The 25352-nt window shown below is 43.5% G+C and overlaps 1 protein-coding gene across 1 annotated transcript; it reads left to right on the top strand.

Moving 5' to 3' along the window:
* The first annotated feature begins 3806 nt into the window (after positions 1-3806).
* ptger2a (prostaglandin E receptor 2a (subtype EP2)) lies at positions 3807-21961 on the top strand. The gene is made up of 4 exons (XM_008301461.1): positions 3807-3947; positions 4725-4776; positions 6295-7212; positions 18482-21961. The coding sequence occupies exons 3-4, from the start codon at positions 6316-6318 to the stop codon at positions 18767-18769; spliced, it is 1185 nt and encodes a 394-aa protein (XP_008299683.1). The 5' UTR covers positions 3807-3947; positions 4725-4776; positions 6295-6315; the 3' UTR covers positions 18770-21961.
* The last annotated feature ends 3391 nt before the right edge of the window (positions 21962-25352 follow it).

Raw genomic sequence — 25352 nt, 5'->3', positions numbered from 1 at the left:
ATTATTGTTTACACAGTTATAAGACATGGCTTGCACTTACCCAAAGGGACCTACAGGTGGCGGCAAAGGCCAGGCTGAAAATACAAACAACAGAGCATAACAATGAAAATGTATGCTGTTCGCTTGATGTGTGTAAACCCTACTTTACGTGCAGTTTGTCTGTGTGCAGAGATATCTTTAAACCTGCTGTCTGATATGAACAAGTACAGTCGTATTCAGCCTCATCACGTGTTTACATCTGGATGCCTGAGCTCTCAACCAGCTGTGGAACGTAAACATCCACACAAAGACACAACAGTAGTTTGTAAAGTTTTATCACTGTCATCTAATCTGATCCGTTTCATCCCCAGTGATGTTTGTATTTTAATATTCCAGTGTGTGATTACAGGACGCTGGCTGCTCAGGCTTCTGCTGTGACATCTGATCTTCACCAAAATCAATGAACTCATCAATGATTCAGACGAGGACCATTAGCAGGCTGGACCGACCACACACACACACACACACACACACACACACACACACACACACTTCGTTGACAGCTGCGGGACTCGGTGTGTGTTTGTGTGTGAAAGAGACTAACAATACATACAGCACTTGTCAGCACTTTAACTGAGCTAATCTCTCAACAAAGACTGTTTACCAGCACAGCACAGAGCTCGTGGACCAGGACCTTGATCAATAATTGATTGGCTTCTAAATAAAGAGCACAGACAGACAAGGAGGATCCATACTTAATAATCCATAAACTGGATCGATATCGACTCAAGGGAGATTTCTTAATGGGGGTATTTTTAGCTGTTTGTTTGCGACAATCTGACAGTTTGTCTGGTTCTGTTTTGGATGTTTAGCTGACACATCCATCCATCATCTATCTACACACTGCTTAATCCTCATTAGGGGCGTGGGGGGCTGGAGGCAGCTGACTCAGGGTGAAGGCAGGGGACACCTGGACATTCACACCTACGGACAATTTTAGAATCACCAATTAACCTCAACATGTTTCTGGACTGCGGGAGGAAGTCGGAGAACCCGGAGAGAACCCACTAACCGGGATCTTCTGGCTGCGAGGCGACAGTGCTAACCCCTGAGCCACCTTGCAGCCCCATCTGGAACATTTCTGATTAAATAATACGCGGTAGTAGTTGTATAATCTACAATAAAATCACTGGATAAAGCTAGACAGCCACTCAGAGACGGGGCCATCCTCTGCCCACACCAATGCTCTGTTGCAGTTTAACAAAAGCAGTCCAAAATGTCAAGGCTTGTTCCCGTGCTCATGCTCCACCGTCACATAAAGGTTCATGAAATTTGGTTGAGTGAGACACATGGCACCATCACATACCACATTTTCCTCTGCCTTAGCCCTCGTCTCAACGCAGCAACAATCAGCTGAAAGAAAAGATAATGAAAGAAAAGAAAGCAAAGGAAGGGAAAGGATAAAGGACAGAGAGAGAATGAAATCAGAAGAAAATACAGGAAAGCGAAGCGAAAGAGAGGAAAGAAAACAATGAAAGAACAGCAAAGTAAATGGAAAAAAACGCAAAAAAGGACAAAAATATTCTCACAAAAAGAGGTGAGGGAGGAAATAGAAAGGGAACAAAAGGAAACAAGTGGAAAGGAAGGAAAGGAAAGGTATTCAGGTGTCAGAGGACAGAGTCACAGAGGCCTGGGCTCAGAGAGCAAACAAATATAGAACAAGGGGAAAAGGAGACAGAGGGACACTGACATGCAAAAGGAAAGAGAGACGAGACAAAGAGAGGAGACAAAGTTAGAAACAGGTAGAGAGGCATGAAGGAGGGCTGAGGAGGATTCCTGTGTCTGATGACTGCTGTCGGTCTTTAAATAACCGTCAGAGCTGGTGCTGTACACAACGCTGGGACTGTTCATCAGATCACTGGCAATAATTTGGCTTAAGGCGACAAATGCAGGATGAGCAGAAAGAGACTTCAGGGCAGAAAACAACAGGAGACGGGAAGAGAGGACAAAGTGATGGCATAATAGCAATATGTCTCAATTAGGGACACGTTAATGGACTCGAATAAAAGCTCTCGAGTGCTCTCGTCATTTCAGGGCTTTCAGTATACATCACGGCCCATTTCAGGATCCTGTTTGACATTAGTCCTGTTCCTAAAATGGGCAAAATGATGTAATGAGAATAACACTTTAATGCTTTGTGGAGCTTTTAAAATCAGTTTTGCTAAAGATAGGCAGATGATGCACTTGATCGGGATCACTTTGCTGCGAAAAAATCTTCTCTAGCCACCTCAGAAAATGAAGCACGCCTGGCACAAGCTGGAAAAAAAAGAAAATGATGTAAATGTAAAAACTGGGCGTTTATAAATCACTTGTTGATTCATCCATTTCCGTCTGAGGGTCACAGGATGGAGACATGCCCCTGGTTACATCATAAGGGACAACACAGAAAGAACAACATATACTCATATTCATCCCGCTGGGAAATCACAGCCTCAAATCCATGAGACTGTGGGAGGAAACCCGAGAGAACAACGTGCAGTCTCCACATTCAAGACACATGCAGGAAACCAAACACACGTCTCTCATGCTGCATATTGGATCCCGCTTACACACTCTGAATGTTTTCTATGACAAATGAAGGCAGCGTACATGCTAGCACATACTCAGGGCTTGTTTATTTAGCAAAACAGCGCTTTGGGGACTCCAACTGGATCGTATATTTTACTTTCAACATAAGGAAACTGGCTTCCTTTTCCAGCACACTGCAGCTGCTAACAGGTGAAGCATCTAAATGGCGTTACTATGAAAACACATCTGGATTACTGTGTAAAACAATTACTTGACATTAGCACTAGAATGATAACTGGTTTAAATAGTGCTGGTTCATATGCTATATTGTCATGAGCTATATTCATGATTCCATCACAGACTCTGGGAACTCGATCTCTCCCTATTATCTGGCATTCTAGTCAAAATGATTATTTCACACAAAACAATCGAAACATTAACCTTCTGAACCCAAAACCTGAAGTCAAGTCTGGACGCCATCCATCCATCATCTCTACACCTTAATCCTCAGTAGGGTCGTGGGGGGGCTGGAGTCTATCCCAGCTGACTCAGGGTGAAAGCAGGTTCACCTGGACAGGTAACCAGTCTATCACAGGGCTACACTTAGAGACAGACAACCAAGCACACTCACATTCACACCTACGGACAATTTACAATCACCAATTAACCTCAGCATGTTTCTGGACTGTGGGAGGAAGCCGGAGAACCCGGAGAGAACCCACGCTGCACGGGGAGAACATGGAGACTCCACGCAGAGAGATCCTGGGTGTCCTCACCGGGACGCGAACCAGCGACCTTCTTGCAGCGAGGCAATGGTGCTAACCACTGACCCACCTTGCAGCCCTACTTTATATCACAGTAAAAATAAAAAGCACACCATGATTAAAAATGTGACTGGAGCATAACAACTCCCAGAGAGGCTCAGAGTTCAAAGGCTTGATGGCACTAAAACCGAACATTGTGTTACTTTATGTTATAGTAGGACAAGACTTTCAGTGACGTGAAAATGTTTTGTGATGCATAATGGCACAATACGCCTTCACTTCAGCTAAATTTCTTTTTTTTTTAAGTGCTTTAATGTTTTGTTCGACTTGGTGGCATCATGTCTCTCCAGCGTGCATGAAGCGGTTCAGGCTGCAGCTCGAGGCCCTGCAGCGGACCCTGAGCCGCAGCCTCCAGCTCCTGAGCGGTGGGCGTGGCCGTGTGACGTCAGAGCATCAGTGCGCACCCGCTCCATTCATGTCTGGCCCCTCAGAGCGCCGCGCGCCTCGCCTCGCCAACAGCAGCTCAACCCGGAGCGGCTCCGTGACTGAAACACGACAAACTGGGATTTATTTCTCTACGAACCGACTCCGGCCGGACACTGGACTACACTGTGCGGGAAGCAGCTCGTGACACAGGTGAGAACTCCTCTGTGTGGATGCGTTTCAGCACCGTGAGCTCCACGCGGATGTCACAGCGGCTGCCTCGCGCTGTTCTCTCACTCGGAGCGACTTTCGGTAAAACTCCTCTCAGGTCGTGATGTTGGGAAATTTCCTTGCCAACTGAAAAAAAACAAACCAGTCATGTTGTCAGAGCTCTGGCTGTAGTCATCCTGAGAGTTTGTAGTCTTCAGTTTTATTCATATTCATAGACTGTGTGCGTCTATTTTTCCAATTCAAGTCCAATTTTGAAGCTTGTGACTCGGTTTGTTGTTTATCTCTGTGAGCACGTTGCTGAAGTCTATTCAAATTTACCGCAGATCTGGTCTCAATAGACGTTTATATCTCACACCATGTGAGGAAAACCTAATTTGTCCCACTTTTAAGTCATCAAATTAAATTTCTCTGTATTTGTAGTTGTGCTGAATTATCCCGCAGCTAAACCGAACGACTTATATATTAGAGCTGCAAGGATTCATTAAATCATTGATCACTCGCCAACTATTTTGATAATCAGTTGGCATATTTATTTTAAATTCTGTGATTCCAGCCTCTTCCAGGTGAATGTTTTCTGTTTTCTTTCGTCCTTTGTGGCAGTAAACTAAATATTTTGGACAAATTGTGGACAAAACAAAACATGTGTCATCTAGGAAACATGGATCCACACTGTGAGACATTTTATAGACCAAACAACTGAGCATGAGTTGCAGCATTAACACACATGGACTGTTTTTGTGTCTCTTTTGGCCGATTCAGGGACGTCCGAAGTCCTGAACTCCAGCAGGCGTCACCGGAGTGGACAGAGCAAGTGAGTCAGTTCTTTGGTCATTACGCACCAGTGAAAGTGCAGACACACGTGTGCACACGGTCATGCCAGTGGAACAGATGTGTAACATTATTCAGGCTGAGACTGAACAGCTTGAAAACATTCACAGACCAAGTGGAGCTTCCATGTTTCTCTGAGCGAGGCGACAGCTGCGCAGGCGGACTGACAGTCAAACAAGATGATCGGCACGCAGCGTTTTGTTTTCCTGATTCAGCGCAACTAAGAATTTGAGGAAAAAATAGTGTTTCCTTGTGATATGTGTGAGAACTCGGACAGCTGTTCCTGAACCTTCCGCCTGTCAGCTGATATCTGTTAACTGGGGAGACAGAAGAGGAACAAGTTTAGGTTTCACAACTCCAAACTTTACACTGGAGCAAGAGTTCAAGCTCTGGAATTTTACAGAATAAGCAAAATGTTTTTTCCTTTTTATGAGAAAAGCAAAAAAAGTTCTTCCCTTACAGTATGCATAGGATCAGCAAAAGGCTTGTGAACATCAGATGAGAGCGGTGTGTCTGGTCGGTACTGCTGACATTCTGTCAAAACAGTCAAGGGACACGTAAACATAACCCACTAATGACGGTGCATCTCCTCGGGCCCGTGAGCGGACGGTGAACGAATTAAAGCGGTGCTGAAAATGCAGGAACGTAGCGCTCACATACAGCATTCCTTAAGATTCGGTCAGCATAAATTTGCGTAGCAGCCAAGGTTTTGTTTTTGATGAACGGATGGAATGTAGTGAATTCATAACCCCCCTCTGGTGTCACAGCAAGCCTTAAAGACAACAGAGCAGCTCTGGAGGGGTTCAGGTCTACAAAAACACAAATCATCTGCCTTTGGCGCCCTTCTGCTTGTCATGGATCCTGACACTTTACTGCATTTGAAAGAAGTAACGTTAAACTGTGTCCACCTGCAGTGGAATGAAATAGTAATAATGGTGGTTTTATTCAATCTGCGGGTAAAGTTGAGTTGCCCTCGAGTAAAAGGTAAAACCTGAACTCTTGACCCTTCTGTTATACATTAGGGGGCATTTTGCTGGCGTTTAGTCCACCTGGTCCCTTAAAGAGACTCAAATCAGTACAATGTTGTTCTAAGTAGATCCTGATGGGAGTGGTCTCTCCAGGATGATCATGCTCCCCTCCATACAGCACAGGACTCACTGAAGATGATGTGAATCATGTGCTATGGCCTTCAGTCACCAGATCTGAACCCCTATCAGAACACCTATGGGAGATTCTGGACTGATGTGTTATACAGCACTCTCCACCACCACCATCATCACCAAAACACCAAGGCTGGGAACATGTTCTGGAAGAGTGGGGTTCAACAGACTTGGAGAATCGAAGCTGTTCTGGCCCGACACCTTACTGAGACACGTTCTGCTGATTTGTCCTTTAATTTGTCATCTGTCTGTAAATGTTGGTTCATTTTCTACCAGCTGATGAAGCAACAATCAACTAACTGTCTAATTCTCAAATATTTGTCCTTCTTTCCTTTTAACAGGATGGCTGAAGTGAACTACTTATGGACACACTGTTAACACTGCTTTTGGAACCAGAGACACAAATTCCAATTAAATTGAGCCACGTTTCAGCCACGATGGATTCAGACGATGACCCATGCCACCACAAGCACACCATCGACGCCAGCAGGAGCCCGCTCCTCAGCGCCATCATGTTTGCCGCGGGCATCTTTGGCAACGTCGCTGCCCTCGTGATCCTGGAAATCCGGCGGCGCAGGGACACGAGGACTGGATGCACGGGGCGGCGTGGCCTGTTTCATGTCCTCATCACATCGCTGGTGGTCACAGACTTGGCGGGAACCTGCCTGGTCAGCCCGCTCGTGCAGCTGTCGTATGCACGTAACACTACTCTGGTCGGGATGGCTCCCACGTCTGGCAGTGTGTGTTCATACTTTGGTGTCAGCATGACGTTCTTCAGCCTGGCCACTATGTCGCTCCTCTTCATCACAGCGTTAGAGAGATGCTTTGCCATTGGCTACCCTTACTTATACAGCCGGCATGTCACTAAGAAATGTGCGTACATCACAATCCCGCTGGTGTTTGTGTTATCTACATCATTCTGTCTGCTCCCTTTTGCGGAGTTCGGTAAATACGTACAATACTGCCCCGGCACGTGGTGCTTCATTGACATGAACCCAGTGGAGACAGTGCACCGAGTCTATGCCAACCTGTATGCCACCATTATGCTGGTGCTGGTGCTGGCCATTGTGGCGTGCAATGGTTTCGTGGTTTACCAGCTGTTCAGGATGTACCAACGTCGAAAGAGGAACGGCTCCATGATGGTGTCCACGAGATCCCACAGTGACCGCAGGGTGATGTCTATAGCCGAGGAGGTGGAGCACCTGATCCTGCTGGTCGTCATGACCATCATCTTCATCGTCTGCACTCTGCCCCTGGTGGTAAGATGACAGCAGATCACACACACACACAGACACACACACACACACACACACACACACAGGCATGCTGTAGCTTTGTTCTGCAGGTGACCTTGTTGCGTTAGTTTCTGGGGGTGAGCTGACTCCATGAGGACTGATTTAATGTGACAGCAGTTAACCAGCTTTGTTGCACTTTATTAGCTCCATGGGTCAGCTGGTCAATAGTTACAACAGAAATTGATTAAGCTCCGTGATTCTATGCGTGAGCAGATCCTGTCTGACCAGTGTGTTACCTTAAATCATGTACAGGTTCAATTCTTAACCTTTTACGAGTAGCAAAAACAAATCTGTTCATGTAAATCTGTTCCGCAAATTTGGTTTGTAAAGTAGACCAAATACAAATCAGGCGTATGCTTCAGTCGCTCTGTACACAATTTGCATTTTGTTCCTGTTTTTGCTTTATCTTCTACATCTGGAATCAGTAAAAACAATTAGTTTTTAAGCAATCTCCAAGCATCGAGATTCCAAGGCAGGGTGTTACAGAATCAGGACATCAGTTGCTCTGGATGGCGTTCAGGGTTTCTGCTCAAATAGCATCACGTGAACTTAACGTGACGTTCTCCGTTTTGTCACCTTTGGCAGCAGGCCAGGCAATAAGCGGTAATTGAAGGTGTGTTTTTCAATTTTAAAAGTTGAACCATGATTGAATAGGTGCTATCCAGCATTACTCACTGCATGGGAGTGTTACCACAGACACCCAGGCTGAAATACTGTAAATGCAAGGAGCTTCGTACAACTTCATCAGTAGATCGTGGACTCAGTCATCATTGTGTTGCCTCATTTAACAATAGATCATCAACTAACAAACATTTATTTAATGAAAATCTTTAAGACTTCAACTTCAACGCAGTGTTGAAGACAAGAACAGACAACATGAGCTCCATCACAGCTCAACAGGTAACAGTGAAATGTTGATTATGGCTGTAAACAGTTATTGTCATTGGAAATCATTCACAGATCATTTTCCTCATTAACTGATCACTTCTTTAGTCCATAAAAAGTTAGTAAATAGTGGAAAAGGTTTTTTTGCTTTGCCAAACTAATTGTCCAACACTCAATTATTCAGTGATTATAAAACAGAGGAAGACAGCACACGGGGAGATGTGATGGTTTTACTCAAACGAGTTCCTAATTGATTTCAGTTGACTGATCAGATAATTGATTATTGTATCTTGCTCATATCAGTAAAACAGTGGTACACTGCTTGACTTTAGAGCAGCACAGCAGATGTGCTTTCATTCGGTATCATTAAAATTAGCTGTGATCTTTCTAAAGGGTGGAAGAATAACATGTTTATATAACATTAAATATAAATGATGGTAAAGCGAATGTGAAATCTGACGGAGACATCTATACCCAGAGAGTGATACGTTGCTACGTAACATAAATCATGAGATATGACATCCTCTTCTCAGTCGGGCAGGTACAAGCTGATGGCTGCAAGATAAAACCGCTTTGTGCTTTTTGGTCTGAACAACAACAATCTCATCGGAAGTATGTCAAAGTGTCACCCAGAGCAGATGGAGTTTTTTTGTATGTAATCTGATGCATATCTTTGTGTCTCTGCACACTTGTGGCATTTAGTGGAAATGCAGCTATTCATTAATAATACAATAGACTATGGGCTGCTCTGATGCCAGGCTGGAGACAGGAAGCAGTGCATCAGGGCCTCTGTGACTCAGCTGCCTATTTTGATGCCTTATGTCGGCTCTAAACGCACACTGATTAAATATAGATTTAATCACTCTGTGGTAGTAAATGCTGTTAGCCTTCTTGGCTCTGTAAGCATTTAGTTATGTTAAGCTTTGTCTAAATGCACATATTCTTATGACAACAATGACTCCCATCAGCAACAGATGAGGTGTTTACTACAGTAGCTACAGTAAGTTAGCTGTATTAGCGAGACGAAACAAAACAAAACTGAATTGGAGTTAAATGATTATGTAAACAGCAAATCAGAACACATACCAGTAAAGGGTACAGCTAAGCCCCAAAGTATTCATCGTCATGCCAAATTTAGATTTACTGTGAGTTTTTATTTGACCAGTAGTTTTCTTCTGGCTGGAAATTATAAACAAGGACAGAAAGACATTGTGGTAGAGATGCAAATAATACTTTTACATTTTCTCTTAAAATGCCACCTCCAAAGTGATTCAGTGATCAGCAGCAAAGCCTTTATTTGCCACCACACCAATCAAGCTGCTCTTATATTGGCTAACAGTCTTCATGTCTGATTGGGATCTTGTTCCACTCCTCTGTGTGAGGACTCCAGCTCTTCTCACCATCACTCTGGTCTTTAGCTCCTCCACAGATTCTGGGAGAGTCCAGACCTGAATCCCTCAAACATATCCATATTGACCACTTTGGAGCATGTTTCAGATCACTGTTGGAAGGTCCAGTGCCGACCAAGGCCAAGTTGTTCAGCAGACGGCTGATGTTTTCCTCCTGAATCTTCATGTCGTCCTCTCTCCTCGTGATGCTGTTGACTTTGACGAGACTTTCTGCTCCATCGGCAGAAAAACACCGCCAAAGCATAACAGTCCCACTGCCATGTTTGACTTTGACGACGGTGTTAAACAGCTGAATACTTCTCTTTTCTTTCCTCCCCTTGTCCAAACAACTGGATTTTTATCCAACCATGGACCTGATGACCCACAGCTTTGAGTCGCTCGGACTCATCAGGATTGGCTTTGTGGTGATTCTTGGATTCTTCTTGTCTTCCTAGCAGCCCTTTGAGTTTTGTCACAGTCCTTGTACTTCCTGATGATGCTCTACGTGTGGCCACTGGCACCTGAAAACACCTACATATGGCTGCATCGCCTTTAAACTTCTCCTGAGGAGCCACAATGTGCAGCTCTCTTGGTTTCAGACATGTCTTGCAGACAAGTAACTGAATAGTGAATTACTGTATCAGCTGTTCCCAATTTATAGCATATTAGAACATGGTGACTTTTTTTTTAACCCTTGGGATGATGTTAAAGAATTTGTGACAGTTTCAAGGGAGAGGAATAAGTCTGGACATCAGATTTTTAGGAAAATGAAAAAAAAAAAAGAAAAAACAACAAACATAGAAAAAGTTCATATTAATCAGTAGCATCTCCAACAGAATGTCCTTTGTGACTTGTTTGTGTCGTATACTATAAATCAGCATTTGGCATGATTATGAATACTTTGGCTCTGAACTGAATGAGAACAAAACCGCCGTCAAACTTAAGTAGTATTTCAGGAGAAGACCGTCCTTCCTTCCACACAGAAGGCATCACACACAGCATTCTGTCTAATTGTAAGTGACCTTTGGAAAACCCAGGATTTGATCAGCAATGTCATCAGGAAGCAATTTGGATCGAGTCTGTAATGAGAAAATGGGGGTATCTGGCTCTGAACGTGTAATTATACATTTGACAACTCAAACATAACATCTGTGACTGATGACTACTGGGGGGACGGAGCCAATAATCATTTAGCATGAATGTTGGACTGCGATGACATTTGAACAACAGTGGCGCTCTCATATCAGAACATGCAACGAACCGATTAGCTAGGACCAGCAACTTTATCAGATGCCGTGGCTGCACACAGCCTTTGGCCTTCGTTTCATGATAAACACTGAAGGCGAGCTTCTGGGTAGCTGCTGCAAATGCTGGCTCAGAGCTCTGGTGTGACAGCGTGACTGAACTTGGACGTCTTTCCATTTAGTTTGGCAAGAAAAAAACAGTTTTGATATATGAGAGAGAAATTAGTGACTGTGGATGTAAATGTATACTCAACCTGCAAATGACTCATTAGCCAGCATGTCGTCCCAGTAGGACTCCTGGACAATCTGTTTGTGACCACATCAGTCCTGTAAGTGTCGCTTTGGACGTGAAATGGAAAATCGATAACTTTCCCAGCAGCGTGTGCACTTTACTGCAGACAGCGGTAATGGGCCAAAGTGCCATCTTATGCGCTGCTGCGTCTCGACTGTGGTTTGAGATGCAGACTTCTAACCTTCATCTGCGCAGTGACAGCCAAATTCTGCATCACAGTTAATTTAATAGCATCCACAACACAGACGCTGCGAAGACAGAAATTTAAGGAGCCGTGTTCTCACAAAAGGAGCTTTTTAGAGCATCAGTTGGTGCAGTCACTTAACATTTAAGGATGTTTTTTGGACATATAAACCCTTTACAAACAGGCCTTTTTATTGCTCTAACACTAGGAGATGTAGCATTAATCAAATGTTAGACTTACTGGACGTGGCTGTGATCACAGATCCCTCCATCTGGTAGCGGCTGCAGTGGAATGAAACCTGCAAAACAACTCATAAATAAAGTCATGTTTGATAATACATGACCACACTTTCACTTCTTAATGAATCACATTGTTTGCATCTATGGCAGTGGGATGGATTATTAACTTGTCCTCCACTGTACACCGTGTACCAGGTGCGTACTGTACAACAGGTAGAGGACGCTGGGATCAGCTTTCTTCGCTGCCTCATTAGGAGGTTGAATAAAACCGATGACTCGAGTAGAGCGAGGTCAGACAAGGACGGACAGCAAGGAGGTGAAGGGAAACTAATGGAGCTCCAGCAGATCATATCTCCACCACTGTGATGTCAGCGGCTCTCAGAAGTCCAGTCAGGGTTTCTTGTCAATATCAAGGGGTGGCTTTTACTTGCCAGGGAATGTCCGGAATAGATGATGCCTCGTCAAGATGTATTGATGGGTTTAAGTTCATCGCATCCACTCGCTAGGATCACTGCAGGCATTACTGAAAAGGTCCTAAAGCACAGACAGCCCCAGTTCCTTTCCCTTTTCTTTCTACCCACTCATGTTGACACTGGTAGTTCTATTTATACGCTGTCTTTTTGCATCTTCATGTCTGTCCCGGCTATTATCCTGCTTTATCTTCCTTCATCAGATATCCAGTGACAGGCAGCAGGCATTTACCAGTGCAGGCAGAAGCCCTCCTCACATCACTTTCAGCCACGTACCATAAATTCTTGGTATAATGACAGTCATATACATACTGGTAAATCACTTACTTGAGGCTGTCGCAGTCATGTCTCCACTCCTGTCCTCATATTTCCACAGAATGGCCACATTAACCTATTTGGCAGACATTTCCATTTGTCCTGCAGGAAGACATGGGAAGCCTTTTACCACATTTCAGTTCAGGCACACACTAAGTCGTTATGCTGAGAAGGGTTTGGTCCTTTATTTCTAAACGTACATCCAGCTTCAACCAGGTGAGCTAAAGCGGCAGCCCCCACATGTTGGTTTTAAGTCTCCCTGTTGGATAATAATCAGTATCGGCTCTGAAAAAAACATATCTGTTGACCCTGCTGAAGAAACGTACCCGTAGTTCTAATGCAAAGTTAGCTGTCGTGGGTGTTTATTAGTGATCTGGTATACGGTGGGCTTACCAGCACAGAGCACGAGTCTGTGACAGTAAACCGAGTCACACATTTTATACAGTTGGTCAGACAGCATGTAAATATAGAAAAGAACAGCGATTGGTTTGCATGTAGTTGCCAACAAAAGGTGATTAAATCAAGGGGTCTGATGGACAACAAAAGCTAATGGGTGACTCATGAGTGACACTAGGGTCGGGGGTGTCTGTAGCACAAGATGAGCTGCTTTCTTCATCAACCGCTGCTGCATGGGAGTAACACTGGAGAGGTAAACCTGGCAGATGCCAACATTAGGTACCGAGGGTGGGGCTTGAATAAAGATATTAAAGGTGTTTCATATTTGCTCTATGGCTGCGAGCTTCCCGAGCCTACAGTACACACTCAGATGTACGACTACAAATGCATAATTGATCGAGATCTTTATATAAACACTCATGGGTGTCCAGCTAGCAATGCGACACCACAGACCTCCGATGGGATATCACACACTCACACACACACACACACACACACACACACACAGGGCAGGGTCATATTACATGTTTCTGCCGATATGAAACTGTGGGCAGATGTGTGCGATGTGCCTCTGGTCATCTCTGACTGCATTAAATATTAAAGAAAGGTAGATTGGTAGAGACAGAAAGACCGGAGAAGTACAGTAATGGAATTTGTAATACATTTCCAGGGTCGGTCTTCTGTGAACCTCGGACAACAGAATAACACGAGACACATTAAAGTACCGTCACCTCTGACTCCAGTATTTGCTCAGCACACAGTTGGGAACGTTGAAATTCTGCTCTTGAAAATGAAACTCAAACAGAGGACAGCCTTTGGTCCTCCGAGCATCGAGCCCTCGCAGACTCTTCGCATTAACGCTTTTATTGCGCTTCCTGCCGGTGCTGAGAGCGGAGAAGAAAGTGGGTTCACAGTGTGAGTCGGATTTCACGGCTCAGCCTGGCAAAACAAAAAAAATCTGTCTCCACACGCACACACGATCCTGTTTTCGTCTCCTACACATGGCGAGGGCTGTCACTAATCACGGTAATGATCCCATGTGGTTCTGTTTAAGTGATGTTGGGGTAGTAGGGAGCTGTTCTGCAACACATAACTGCACCGTGCGCATCCCAAACAGTTTGATTTGTAGAAGCTTTGTGCAGATTTTGTTGTTAGAACTCCTCTCAATTATTTTCCTGCAGCAGTTGATAAAATGTGGGCATGTGAGGATTTAACAGCTTTTTCTCACGCTGCACAATAACAGATGCTGATTTGCCCTTAAGCACGACTCCTCACTGCAGTTTGCAACTGTGGAGAGAGCAGCTGTTAAGGAAATAAACCGCCTTCATGGAAACTACTCAGCTACTGAGCAACAGGAAATTAGCTTAATGATGCGACGGAGTTTGTGCAACCCATTGCCACGTCAGCAAATTGGGTGACAGGGAGGCAGTTTAGAAGACAAACTGTTGCATCAGAATGCAGAAGAGTGTGAAGATGCACACAGAGATAAGGAGAAATTCAGAGGAAAGGGAGAGAAAAGGTGGGTGGAGGTCATGAAGTGCATCAGAGAGGCAGTGTCGGGAAATGCACCAATGCTAGCACCTCAGGGGAGGCCACTTTCCCCTCACATTTAACTGTTTTTACTGTATATTGTTCCTCCCTGAGCCCCAGAGAGAACAGCAGCAGCGATTTCTAAACCTGTGAACTCGTCATAGCTTCCATGGATTGTGCTATTATGCTGGTTCTCAACCTTGTCAGCATCAGCCGAGGGAATACACCACTTCTCATTCCAGCTAGTACCTGCTGCTGCTGATATCGCTGACATTTTTCACCCGCTGAGGAACTAATCAGTCGAATCATTCCTGGTAATACAAACACCTGCTGCATTTTGAAAAGGTCAAAGATTCTATGATTGAGCAGTTATTGATAAACGAACACGTGGTGAGTGCAGGTTACGGAGGTGAAAAGGTGATTTTAATTTTCCCTTTCACTCCGTTTGATTTAATCGGAAAGGTTTGCAGACAGAGTCAGCCAAACTGATCTAATAAACTGACACAGGCAGAATATTCAGTGGCCAGCCAACAATGGTAACCAAGTATCCCCTCGTGCCTCGCTGCAGTGACAATGGGCTGCCATTATGTTGTTGTATTAACTGTCTGTGGTTTCAGGAGAGAAGGTAACAATCTCTAATAAGTGTTCAGTTCATCCAAATGACAAATATTTGAAAATTTGATTAGATTTTTTCAATGTTCATCACAGAGAGAGAAGTCTTTCATTATTTAGCTTAATTCCTGATATAAATAGTCACCCCCAAATCCCATAACAGCACATTGCCAACCCAAGACTCGCATGTCTCAAGGTGTGAAAGGTTGTGAAACTTCCATGTCAGGAAACTCTCTGAGGAGAGATTTCAAGTTCTAAGTACCTGATTACTGCCCTCTTCAAGGAGGAGGTGTACCACACTGGTGTGGTAGGAACTCAGCATCAGTCAGTCAGCTGGGAAGACGACTCTTGGATGAGAGCTGAAATATCTGAAAGAAACAAAAAGGGAAGTTCAGTCACCTTTTACCGAAGGATTACCGCGACCTGAACAAACCAGAATCTGCTTCAACTAAATCATGGGTTAAAGTTTGCTGGTGAAACATCCTTTGTTAGCGTTAGCTAAAAAATTTGCTTCATTAAAACTGAAAAACTTTGATAAACCAACATTACATTAGTTTACTTTCTGTATGAATTAGGTTTGTCAGAAAACATAAATAAATGAGACCCTCTAATCGGTAGCGCCTAGCCAAGCAGCGTAGCCGTTTGCCATCATCCTGGCTTCTGATGCCCCGAGAAATCATGCAATATGTGGTTAAGGTACTTTTTAAAACACATATCTGAAGATAATGTCACAGCAAATGGACTGGCAGACATTTTTTTTCTCATGCAAAAGTCATAGATGGTAACTGGTAGCAAATTTAGAGAGGAAAACTATTATCACAGACTTAAAATAAGGGTCTTTGTGTTGCAACCCATTCAGTCATTGTGAAGTATTGAGCATAAGTCGTGGCTAAATCTGACAAATCTTTACTTGACTGTCCGGATCCCCGAGTTTTAAACTATTTAAGATCAGCTCGCTCACATTTCATGTCAAGAGAAAAAATACTTCTCACATTACTTGTGTCAAACATTCCCATTCGTGAATATACCGTGTGGATAGAAACGAATGTTATGTAACGAATACACTCCTTATTTACAAGCAGGATTCTTTCATTAAATGTGTATGTGTGAGTTTAAACCCACTCAGCTGGATGTCAGCATGGGAATTTGTTTCTGCCTCAACATTCAACATCTGTCTCTCCCTAAGACCACAGAATACACACATTCAGTGATGTGTTTGCCTCAGTCGTCCATTTGAAAGGCAAACAACGTGATGTTGAGACTTATTCAAATATCCTTTTTTATTCAGAACATTATGCTCTGTAAACATCCTGTGTGCACCATGAGGGATGAGCGGTCCTGCTATCTGCATCTGCTTTTTGTTGAACATGCAAAAGTGACTTTTTACTTCGACATTCTGAATTCTGAAACACTTTTGTTGACTTATACTCACAGCAAACGCTCTAAGAACTATGCAAATGGGATGAAGCACCTCTGCAGAGTTTCTGGTGACGACATGCACGAGTTCCCACAGTGACAATAAAAACCGTGGCTGTGGCCAGTTTTAAGATACCAGCCAGAGCTTCAGCACGTCGATCACAGTCTGTGAGGACTTTATGGACTATCACTGGCTATTTTTGCAGTAATTCCTTTGGACATCACATAGTTTGGTTGCCTGCCTGCAGTTTGATTTTCCCATGTTTTTTTAATATTACTGAAAGACCAGTGTACATGCTGTGACTGAAACTGTGACATAAAACTTCACTGCACAGCAAACTTGTCTACGTTTATCTGCAGCTTCATGTTTTCCCTTCATCCAAGCAGATTAGCATAAAGTAATGCTGTCATTTCTTCAACATTAGGGACACAGTTGTTCCTCAGTAATTGGCACCAAGCATAGAGCGAGCATTAAAGTTTCCAGCTGTGCTTAAGGGCCTGTTTAAAAAAAAATCATGTCATTGAGTTAACAGAAGCAAAATGTGTGTGTGGCAGCTCATGACACTCCCTTCAGCCATTGTTGTCTTTGGAGCTGATTAGAAAATCTTAGCAATCCAATGGAATGACGAAACCGCTGGTTGGCTCGTCAATGCACTGTACCTTAGTGGTGAAGAGGAAGCTGAGTCATGAGGGATAACTCCTGGTTTACTGATCAGTCAACGCCCCCACCCTCACTTCAGGTCATGAACTGTAGGTTACGAGTAACAACAACAACAAACACCAGCAGCTAGAATGAGTCTCTTCTAGCCGAGCTTACTCTCCCAGATCAGGTGAGAGGTTCAGATATCCAGAAGTAGTTCAGAGCAACTGCCGCTCCTTCGCATTAAAAAGAACCAGTGAAGATGTTCTGGCTACCTGATAAAGATGCTCCATGGGTTCCTCCATTTAGAGGTCTAACAGGAGGGTCAGCTGAGCGAAGGCCTCTGTGCCAAACCAGGACAGGATTATGTCTCCTAGCTGTGCTGGAAACCAATTTGGATCCTCCACAACAAGCTGGAAGAGGTTTCTGGGAGGCCGAGCATCTTTGCTCCCTTTGCTTCCACCACGACCCTGAAGGGAATGAATGAATGAATACAGACCAAATTAAGTAAAGCTGGACCTTCCCAAAAACAGAGCAGTAGTAAGTTCAGGGGCCTCATTTATCATCAGTGCATACGAACATTCCCAACCAAAGATCAGGTTTATCAGGGTTATCCACTGGCTGGACGTTGGGTATTAATTCGTCCTCCAGTTGCATCATTTCTCTTTTATGTGCTGTGATGATTTTGGCACTGAGCTACACATCAAACCACTTTATAAAATTTCTGCTGCCGATCTCTCCTCTGACCCAACAGAAATAACTGCGGTAGTTATCTTGTCCCATGTAGCACCAAACAATAGTTTCTGGTTTGCTTCAACCTCACTGACAAAAGCCTCAATTTCAGTTTCCGAAAAGTTCCTCTTTGTCGCCCTCTTTGCCGTGATGATTAAAGGTGAGGGAAGAAAAATATTCACTTGTTTTATAAAGACTCGTGTTGTTGCTGTATTTGGTTGTTTGGAGGCGTTTCTGAAGGCAAAGTGCTCGAGCACGTTGGTTAGGAACAAGTGGGATTTACCAACACTGATGACTTACTGATGTGCATACGACCCACATATGCATGTTTGATGAATACGGATTGTTTTGTACTTACGCACTTTCTAAATTTAATTCGCCAGACAGGACTTGAACCTTTTCTACACACTGATGATAAATGAGGCGCCAGGAGTCCACCTTCCTCCTCAATGTGCATCCTCATGAAATTAGAACAATTATGTACGTTTCATTCACAGCTCTCACTAACATTTACTAAAAAGGGCAGATTCATATCTTACTGAACTGGCAGGATCCCAAACAAAGGAAAGGTCGCTGGTTTGCCACATGTCCAATATCAGGATTATATATAAAATTAAAGCTGCCATTTAAGTCCAGAAATCTAAACCTACCTGATGAGTATCAGCTCGGCATTTAAACACAAGTGGCTCCATTGTTGAGCTCCACTGCTCACACAGCCCTGTTCTGCTCTTCATGTGCTGCTGCTGCTGCTGCTGTAGAGGGTTAAAGGCACGATTTATAACCAGGTTTTTCTGTGTCAGGGATTACAACGTCTTGGAAGCCACTTGAAAGCACAGCACCTCGTTTCTCACTCCCTGCTCTCTCTCTCTTTCTCTCCATCCATCTCTCAGATCCGAGTGTACATCAACTCCATCGGGACTCCCAAGGAGTCTCACCGCCTGGACCTGATCGCCCTCCGCTTCATCTCTGTCAACTCCATCATCGACCCCTGGGTCTTCATCCTCCTCTCTCCCAGCGTGGTGCACTTTTTCTGGTCTTCAATGTGCCAGCCCTCCCTGGGACCCTCCAGGGGTTCTCTGTTTAAATCATCGCTGGCTAAAGACAGTCCTCCTGCTAACGTGGAACTGTCTCGACCAACGGAGCAAACACACATTTCTCACACTGTGGAAAACGTATGACCACAGCAGTGCTTTGTTGTTATTTGATATTTATATTTATTGGACACGGGATTGCAAAGTGTGCTCTGCTGTGTGATCGTAGATCAGCAGAGGTTGGACGGGCCACAATATGTCTCCCATGTGGATGGTGTGTGTTTTTATCTGTTGATCCATTACCCATTAGATAATGGCCCTTGGCATCTAACTGATAAGCACGTCGGAGCAGCTGGTGGCCACTTACTACCAATTACTGGGCGATTCCATCCACTTCTAGCATTGTAGCTACATATGTGCATGTCAGATGCATACGACTTCTCTGGAGCTTTCTGTTTTTCATATGAAGGCTCAACACTTTGCCTCCTTTGCTGCTTATGTTTTTTTGTAAGCAAATCAATTCAAGGAAAATGGCTGCTGTTTGAAAAGAAAAGGACCCGATGTGGCAGTGATCTGGTACAGACACGCTGCAAGTGCTGTTCAGTACATTGTGTAAAAAGTCCGTGATGTTTTGTCTTGTGCAATGAAATATGAAACTGAATATTTTTTACCTGACAACAGGTGATTGTAGCAAACATGATATCCATCTAAAGCTAAGTGAACAGAGACGGAGATCATCGGATCAGCTCGTCTAATGATGCTCAGTAGAAAGGAACTTGGTTTGGATGGATACATGTCAGATTTAAGTGCACAGATGACTATAAAAGGAGTAATTTATTACAATTAAAGCAGTGAGATGCCTTTAATTCGGCTGGAGAATCCCTACGTTGATAGAAGACGTGTTTCTGCAGGTATAAACGCTCACTTTGGGCACTTCACTGATCATCAGTGGCAACTTAAACTCATCACCTCTGAGCTTCTTGACCCGCGACTTTAACCTCTGGTCTGTTGTGGTAACCTCTTCTCCTGCGACCCGACCAGATTCCAGTTGAAGAGGTCAAGGAGCAAAAAACCCTGGAGGCAAGATAGTAAAAACTGCACACGTGGGGTAAGAGAAATAAACACAGCAAAAGTTAGATGACAAAATTTCTTTTAAATTTACACATACAGGAGATAATATTTAATAAAAAGTTCTTCATGAAATTTCATTTAAATGTTGCCTTGAAAACGTCCTATTTTAAGTAACAACAGATCAGTATTCTCACATAAAATCTGGATATAATTTTAATGCTTGTGATGTACTAGATGAATAATCAGAAATCATTTCAGTAACTAAAAAAAAAAGAAGTCCTTTATAAAGAGTACTGCCTTTGACCTTCTGAACCCCGAGCAGTTTCTGGACGTCTCCTCTCCCGTCGTATTTTAACTCAGCATGGGCTCTTTGACACTTCAATACAACGCAGAGCCACGACTAGAAGAAGTAAAGAGAACTCAAAAATAGGTTTCATCCGGTGTAACACGGGTACAATGCAATTAATCATAAGAGAAAAACGGTTAGAATTTTTGTTTTCCTGACAAAATCAAAAGTCAGACATGATTTGCCGAGGACTGTCAGACAGCTGGATACGCAGCAGTGTCTCCAGGTTCTTGCTCTGATCAATGACGGTATTTTGGCGTCTTTTGAAATATAAAAAAATCGACACTTTAAAATAACACACTTGTGATTCTTTAGTCAAATCCTTTCACAGACTAGATTGTTTATATGTTAACTAGAGGCTACCTGAATCAGTATATCCTTTGGCAGAAATGAAAACTGATTCATTTTGTGAACCGACAGATGTTTACATTCAGCGACACTGAAACAGCATGAAGCTACAGGAATGTGCACCATACTGACAAAACCACTCAAACTCTGCAGCACAGCACTACGAGTGGCTAAAAGATCTCGATGTGTAACCTCAGGCATTTGGAAATGCTCTTCAAAATAAAAAGGCAAACTTATTTCATAAGCTAACAATTTATACAGCATAAAAATATAAATACATACGTTGACTGTAACTCATTACGAAGTGGAGTTTTACAAATCAGTTTTCATTTTGTGAGAGAACTCTTCTACTCGACAGACGTCTTGCTCTTCACATTACCTCCGAGTTATTTGGAAAAACTATGAAAAGACTGACTCAAGGTTCAAGTGCCATTTAAACTGCATTAGTTTAACAAGGGGCCATCTTTAGACATCCATTAAATCCACGTCTTTCCGTGTTTATACGAGATGAACGCTGCTCTAAGCCCAAATGGAAAATGTTGTGATTGCAGCCCCTGATTATATCCTAAAACTTTAAGGTTCAGCTATCAGTTAAAGTAAATCCTGTTTGCTTTCAGCTCCTCCAATAAAACGTTTTGTCTTAAAAAAATCTCAGTTAGTAATTCTGCCGCCCACCAACGTAGCGCATCATTACATAACGATGATGTCAGCGCAAACCGAGCCGCTCACATCAGATGACGACTGAGTTTCCTGGAAAAAAGCAGGTTGTTTTCTCCACTTTGTTCCTGCACACTGGTAAAAATTTACATGTGGTGGATTTGTACCGGTTTAAATTACACGCTACGGCGAATTGTTAGTATTACAGCTTCTCTCCTTAAAAAAAAAAAAAAAGAATCCAGTTTCACAAGTGTCTGGTGAGAAATTGAGCTACTATAAAGTTTTTGCTGGGATAAATCTCCAGGAATAAATCTGTCACAAGAGACACGCTCTACCTGGAGCGACTAGAGCTGCATCAAACCAGGGGCCACGTCTAAATTGAAGATTTAAATCCAGGTGTGTACAAAGTGAGAAAAAAGTTCTCAACGTGTCAAAAGTCTGTCAGGTTATTTCAAAGTGTCAGCGGTGTGTGAGAAAGGAAAAGGCACTGATGATGTTGTTTGGCTATTGTGTTGTTGTTGTGAGAACAGCAGTTTATTGCCTCTGCTGCTCTATTGTTGCATCAAAATGCTCAGTGTTTACGACAGTGACTTACTGCTTCCTGCCCGTGTCATGTGTGTGTGCCAGTGTTGTGTTTTACAGCGGGGGTGTGTGTGTGTGTGTACTGCTGTCCATGTGCAGAATGTGTATATATATGTGTGTGTGTGTGACAGACAGCAAACGTAATGTAAACGAGTAAAAGAAATGTAATGATGTCAAACCAGAATGCTACCTACCTGGATGTCTCTGTAATTGTAAAGTACTGTACATGGAACTGAATGCACTGAGCAGATGAGTGTGAAGTGTGTGTGTGTGCGTGTGTGTGCGCGTGAGTGTGTGTTTTATGGCTTGTGTAAATAAACATCTCATCCACCAAATATTCTGTCCAACCTGCTCTGTTACTATTTTGCTCCACACACAGTTCGTGGATGGCTTCCAGATGTGGAGTAGAGTCAAGTCCTTCAATTAAACATGCACGTTTCTAGAAGAACGTTCCCTCCGTGTATCATAAGACAGGCTGGTGTATTCATGTTGAGCTCTCCATCTTTTGCAAACAACACATTTCTGTGATATCAGGTTGTTGAGCAGTGAACACACCAGCCTGTGGGGCCCTTCGACAGCCAATCACAACACCACATTATCACCATTTCCTTCGATGCATCCTGTTCAGCGCGGTAGTAGAAAGTAGTGCTGCAGGATTTATTGTTCAACGCTGTGATGTCGCAACATCATTGGAAGTGTAGGGGTGAAGTAAGTTAACTCAAACACACCACGCTGCAGCTTATTTTGGAAACTCAACAGTTCTCATTTTCCTTGACTCGTCCACACATCTGTGATAGAACATGATTTACTCTGATTTCACAGTTCTTAGATACAGTTAAAGACAAAGAAAGCTCTCCGTGATGAGTGTCCAAAGCCAGAACTAAATGCCAAAACTATTCAGATGCCTTTTCTGGTGTTACTCCACATGAGAAAGGCTGCAAACAGCAGGAAGGAAACAGCCATGTGATAACGTTTCACCTCATCAAAGACGTGATACCTTCACACAGATACTACATAAGGTGAAGTGAGGCCATCACACACCCATTGTCTCAAGTTGACTTTCTGGAGCTGTATGAACAACTCCAAGGACTGTTTGAAACAGAGCAGTCACAGAGGAACATCCTGCAGCTACGACAGACTCATCAGCCGGACTAAAGTCTGACCGTCCGCTGCATAACTGAGGACTAACAACTGAGAAGTCGCTGCTTGCAAACAACATTTCTCCTGATGGTCATGGAGTGAGAACATCGCAGCAGGGATGACAGAAGCGTCGGCTGATGAGAGACGTCATGTGCGAACCGCAGCCAATGTGGTGAACATGTTTAAAACGGACGCCCTGAACAAATGTCAGACCGCAGTGTTCTGGCCACAGACTTCATCTAACCGTTGCCAAGTTCTACCCACATCGTATTAAGCAGTTTCTTTATATCACATTAACGCTTGTAGAAAAGACAAATATAACAGCTTCAGTCATCCCTATAGGAAGAAACTCTCGAACATCTCAAAGATTCACTTTTTAACCTCTGAACCTTCATCTATCGGTTGCACAGCCTCCATTTTTCATTTCTGGAATAATGAGGCACATCGTTCTGTCAATAGTTTTCTCATTTTATGATGACAGACGGATGGTTCAGACCAATTTGACATTTATTTGGGCCTCCTATTAAACACGGCCTCTAATTTTAAATACAAATCAAGCGACATGATTCGCTGCACAGCTTTTGTTTTGCTCGCACTTTTTTTATTTTTATCAGACATTCAGTCTAGACGGTTTCTTCTGTTGCTGTCAAGGAGCACTAACACTATGATGAGTTGCTGTTTGGCTGATATCTTGTTTTGTTTTTCATCTGTCTGTGGGCAGACTGGCGACCACAACAAACACTAAGAGTTCATTTGGGTGATTAGAATCAGGCGCCTATGTTGCCTCCCTTCGTCCAACCTTTCCTTTTCTCTGCTCCCCTATTGAACGTGAAATAATTCAGTTTATGGAGTAATGATCCAGGGTTGGAAACGTTAAATGCCACCATCCATTTATACGCCCCTCTGTTCTCTCTCTCTCTTTCTTTCAAGCCACTCTGCAAATTAATCTCTCGCTGCCTCCAAGTTTCTTTTCATAATTCTCTCCAGCAATAAAAAGCTCAGAGCCCCTTGGCATCAGGAACTGGTGTGAACGCTGCTGGCGAGTGCGTGTCCATTCATACAACACTATGCATATTACAGGGTACTCGTTGGTCAGATGGTCACAGAACAACACGCAGGACTCTGGTTTCTGAAAGACTGCAGCTCGTTCTTTTAAAGACTGGGCTGAAGCACCTGTCAGCGATTATTCCTGAACTGAGCCGAGTGTCGTGGAACAGCCTGCTCGTCAACCTGTCCTGAGCACAAGAAGAACTTTAAACTTCCAATTGTATCTGGGCACCACCGGAGGAAAGCATTGACAAATATAAACACCTCCAAAGTGTGAAAGCAGCTACATTAATTATCATCAATTTGCCTTGTGCTTCAGCTCCAGAGTAAACATCACCTTCTGCATGAGTTTCAGTCCAGCTACATTTGTTAGGATGTGCTTCTCTCGCAGCCACATCTGATCTTGTCACTGTTTTTACGCTATCGGTGGACCGGTCATCTCAGGGAGGCCAAAGAACTCGATGTTCTAGAGCAGGGATCTCCAACTCCGGTCATCGTGAGCTACTGTCCTGCAGGTTTTCCGTACTGCAACACACCTGACTCACACTAATGGATCTCCAACAGCTTGTCAAGTTCTACACAAGTCTGATCCATTAATGTGAGTCAGGTGTGTTGCAGTACGGAAAACTTGCAGGACAGCAGCTCACGAGGACCGGCGTTGGAGATCCGTGCTCTAGAGGAGGAAGGCTCGGCCTGCATACAGAACTCTAGTACAATATAACATATATACATTTAGAGTCCAACACAGACTGCATTGTTCCAGAACTAAACTTTCTAAGATATTTGACTCATATTTCTCCATGTGTAATGGATGCATTACAGCTGAAAGGTCACCATCACACTCACTCTGGCACTTAGAAGCACCAAGTCATTTCTAGTGTGACATATTTAATTGGTTTTCCAAACAATATTGAGCTAACATTCAGCCAGAGTGTAATTTGGCCCTGACAGAACGAGAGCCCTTCCCTCTCGTCAGAAGCACGCTTTCAAAGCATTAATCATGTTCTTGTTTCAGGAGATGCTTTCTGCTGCCAAGACGGAACAGATTCTTTATAGCAGAGGGACTCGAAGCTACTTCCAGAAGGTGTGGCGGCCCTTGTTGCTTGCTGAGACTGAGCTATATAACGTTGCTGCTACGCTGTCCCTTTATGTAAACTTGTATTAGCAACGTGGACTACTTGCACTTAAGATGCTCTTAAGTGTCATTTCTTTCCAGTTATCCCAGTGGCTGTAGATGTGATCACGAGTGCAAATATATGTGGGATTAAAGGGCATCTGTCTTCTTGTTTGACTCCAGTTATGTAACGGAGACTTCCTGTGTGTTTGCATGCTTTTTAGATGAGTCAAGAGTCTTTCCCATGACAGAAACATACACAACGGTAACCACGATGAAGCGTACATTCACCTCAGCCTGCGTGCTCCTCCACTCATTTCAAAGGCTAATTCTTGTATTTTTTCTATCTTGGTCTCATGGTCAGAGTTGTCTATATTCTGACACAATATTTTTACATTCTCTCTTTTTGTGGTGCTTGAACCGAT

This window comes from Stegastes partitus, unplaced genomic scaffold (assembly GCF_000690725.1).
Source record: "Stegastes partitus isolate 25-593 unplaced genomic scaffold, Stegastes_partitus-1.0.2 Scaffold1674, whole genome shotgun sequence".
In the NCBI taxonomy this organism is placed as follows: Eukaryota; Metazoa; Chordata; class Actinopteri; family Pomacentridae; genus Stegastes; species Stegastes partitus.
This window is presented reverse-complemented; position numbering and strand designations above follow the sequence as displayed.

Bases quoted from the DNA above. Each gene is read 5' to 3' on its own strand.
- ptger2a (XM_008301461.1), top strand. From the start codon at position 6,316: ATGGACACACTGTTAACACTGCTTTTGGAACCAGAGACACAAATTCCA. The intron at 7,213-18,481 runs GTAAGATGACAG...TCCATCTCTCAG, and splicing joins TCTGCACTCTGCCCCTGGTG to ATCCGAGTGTACATCAACTC.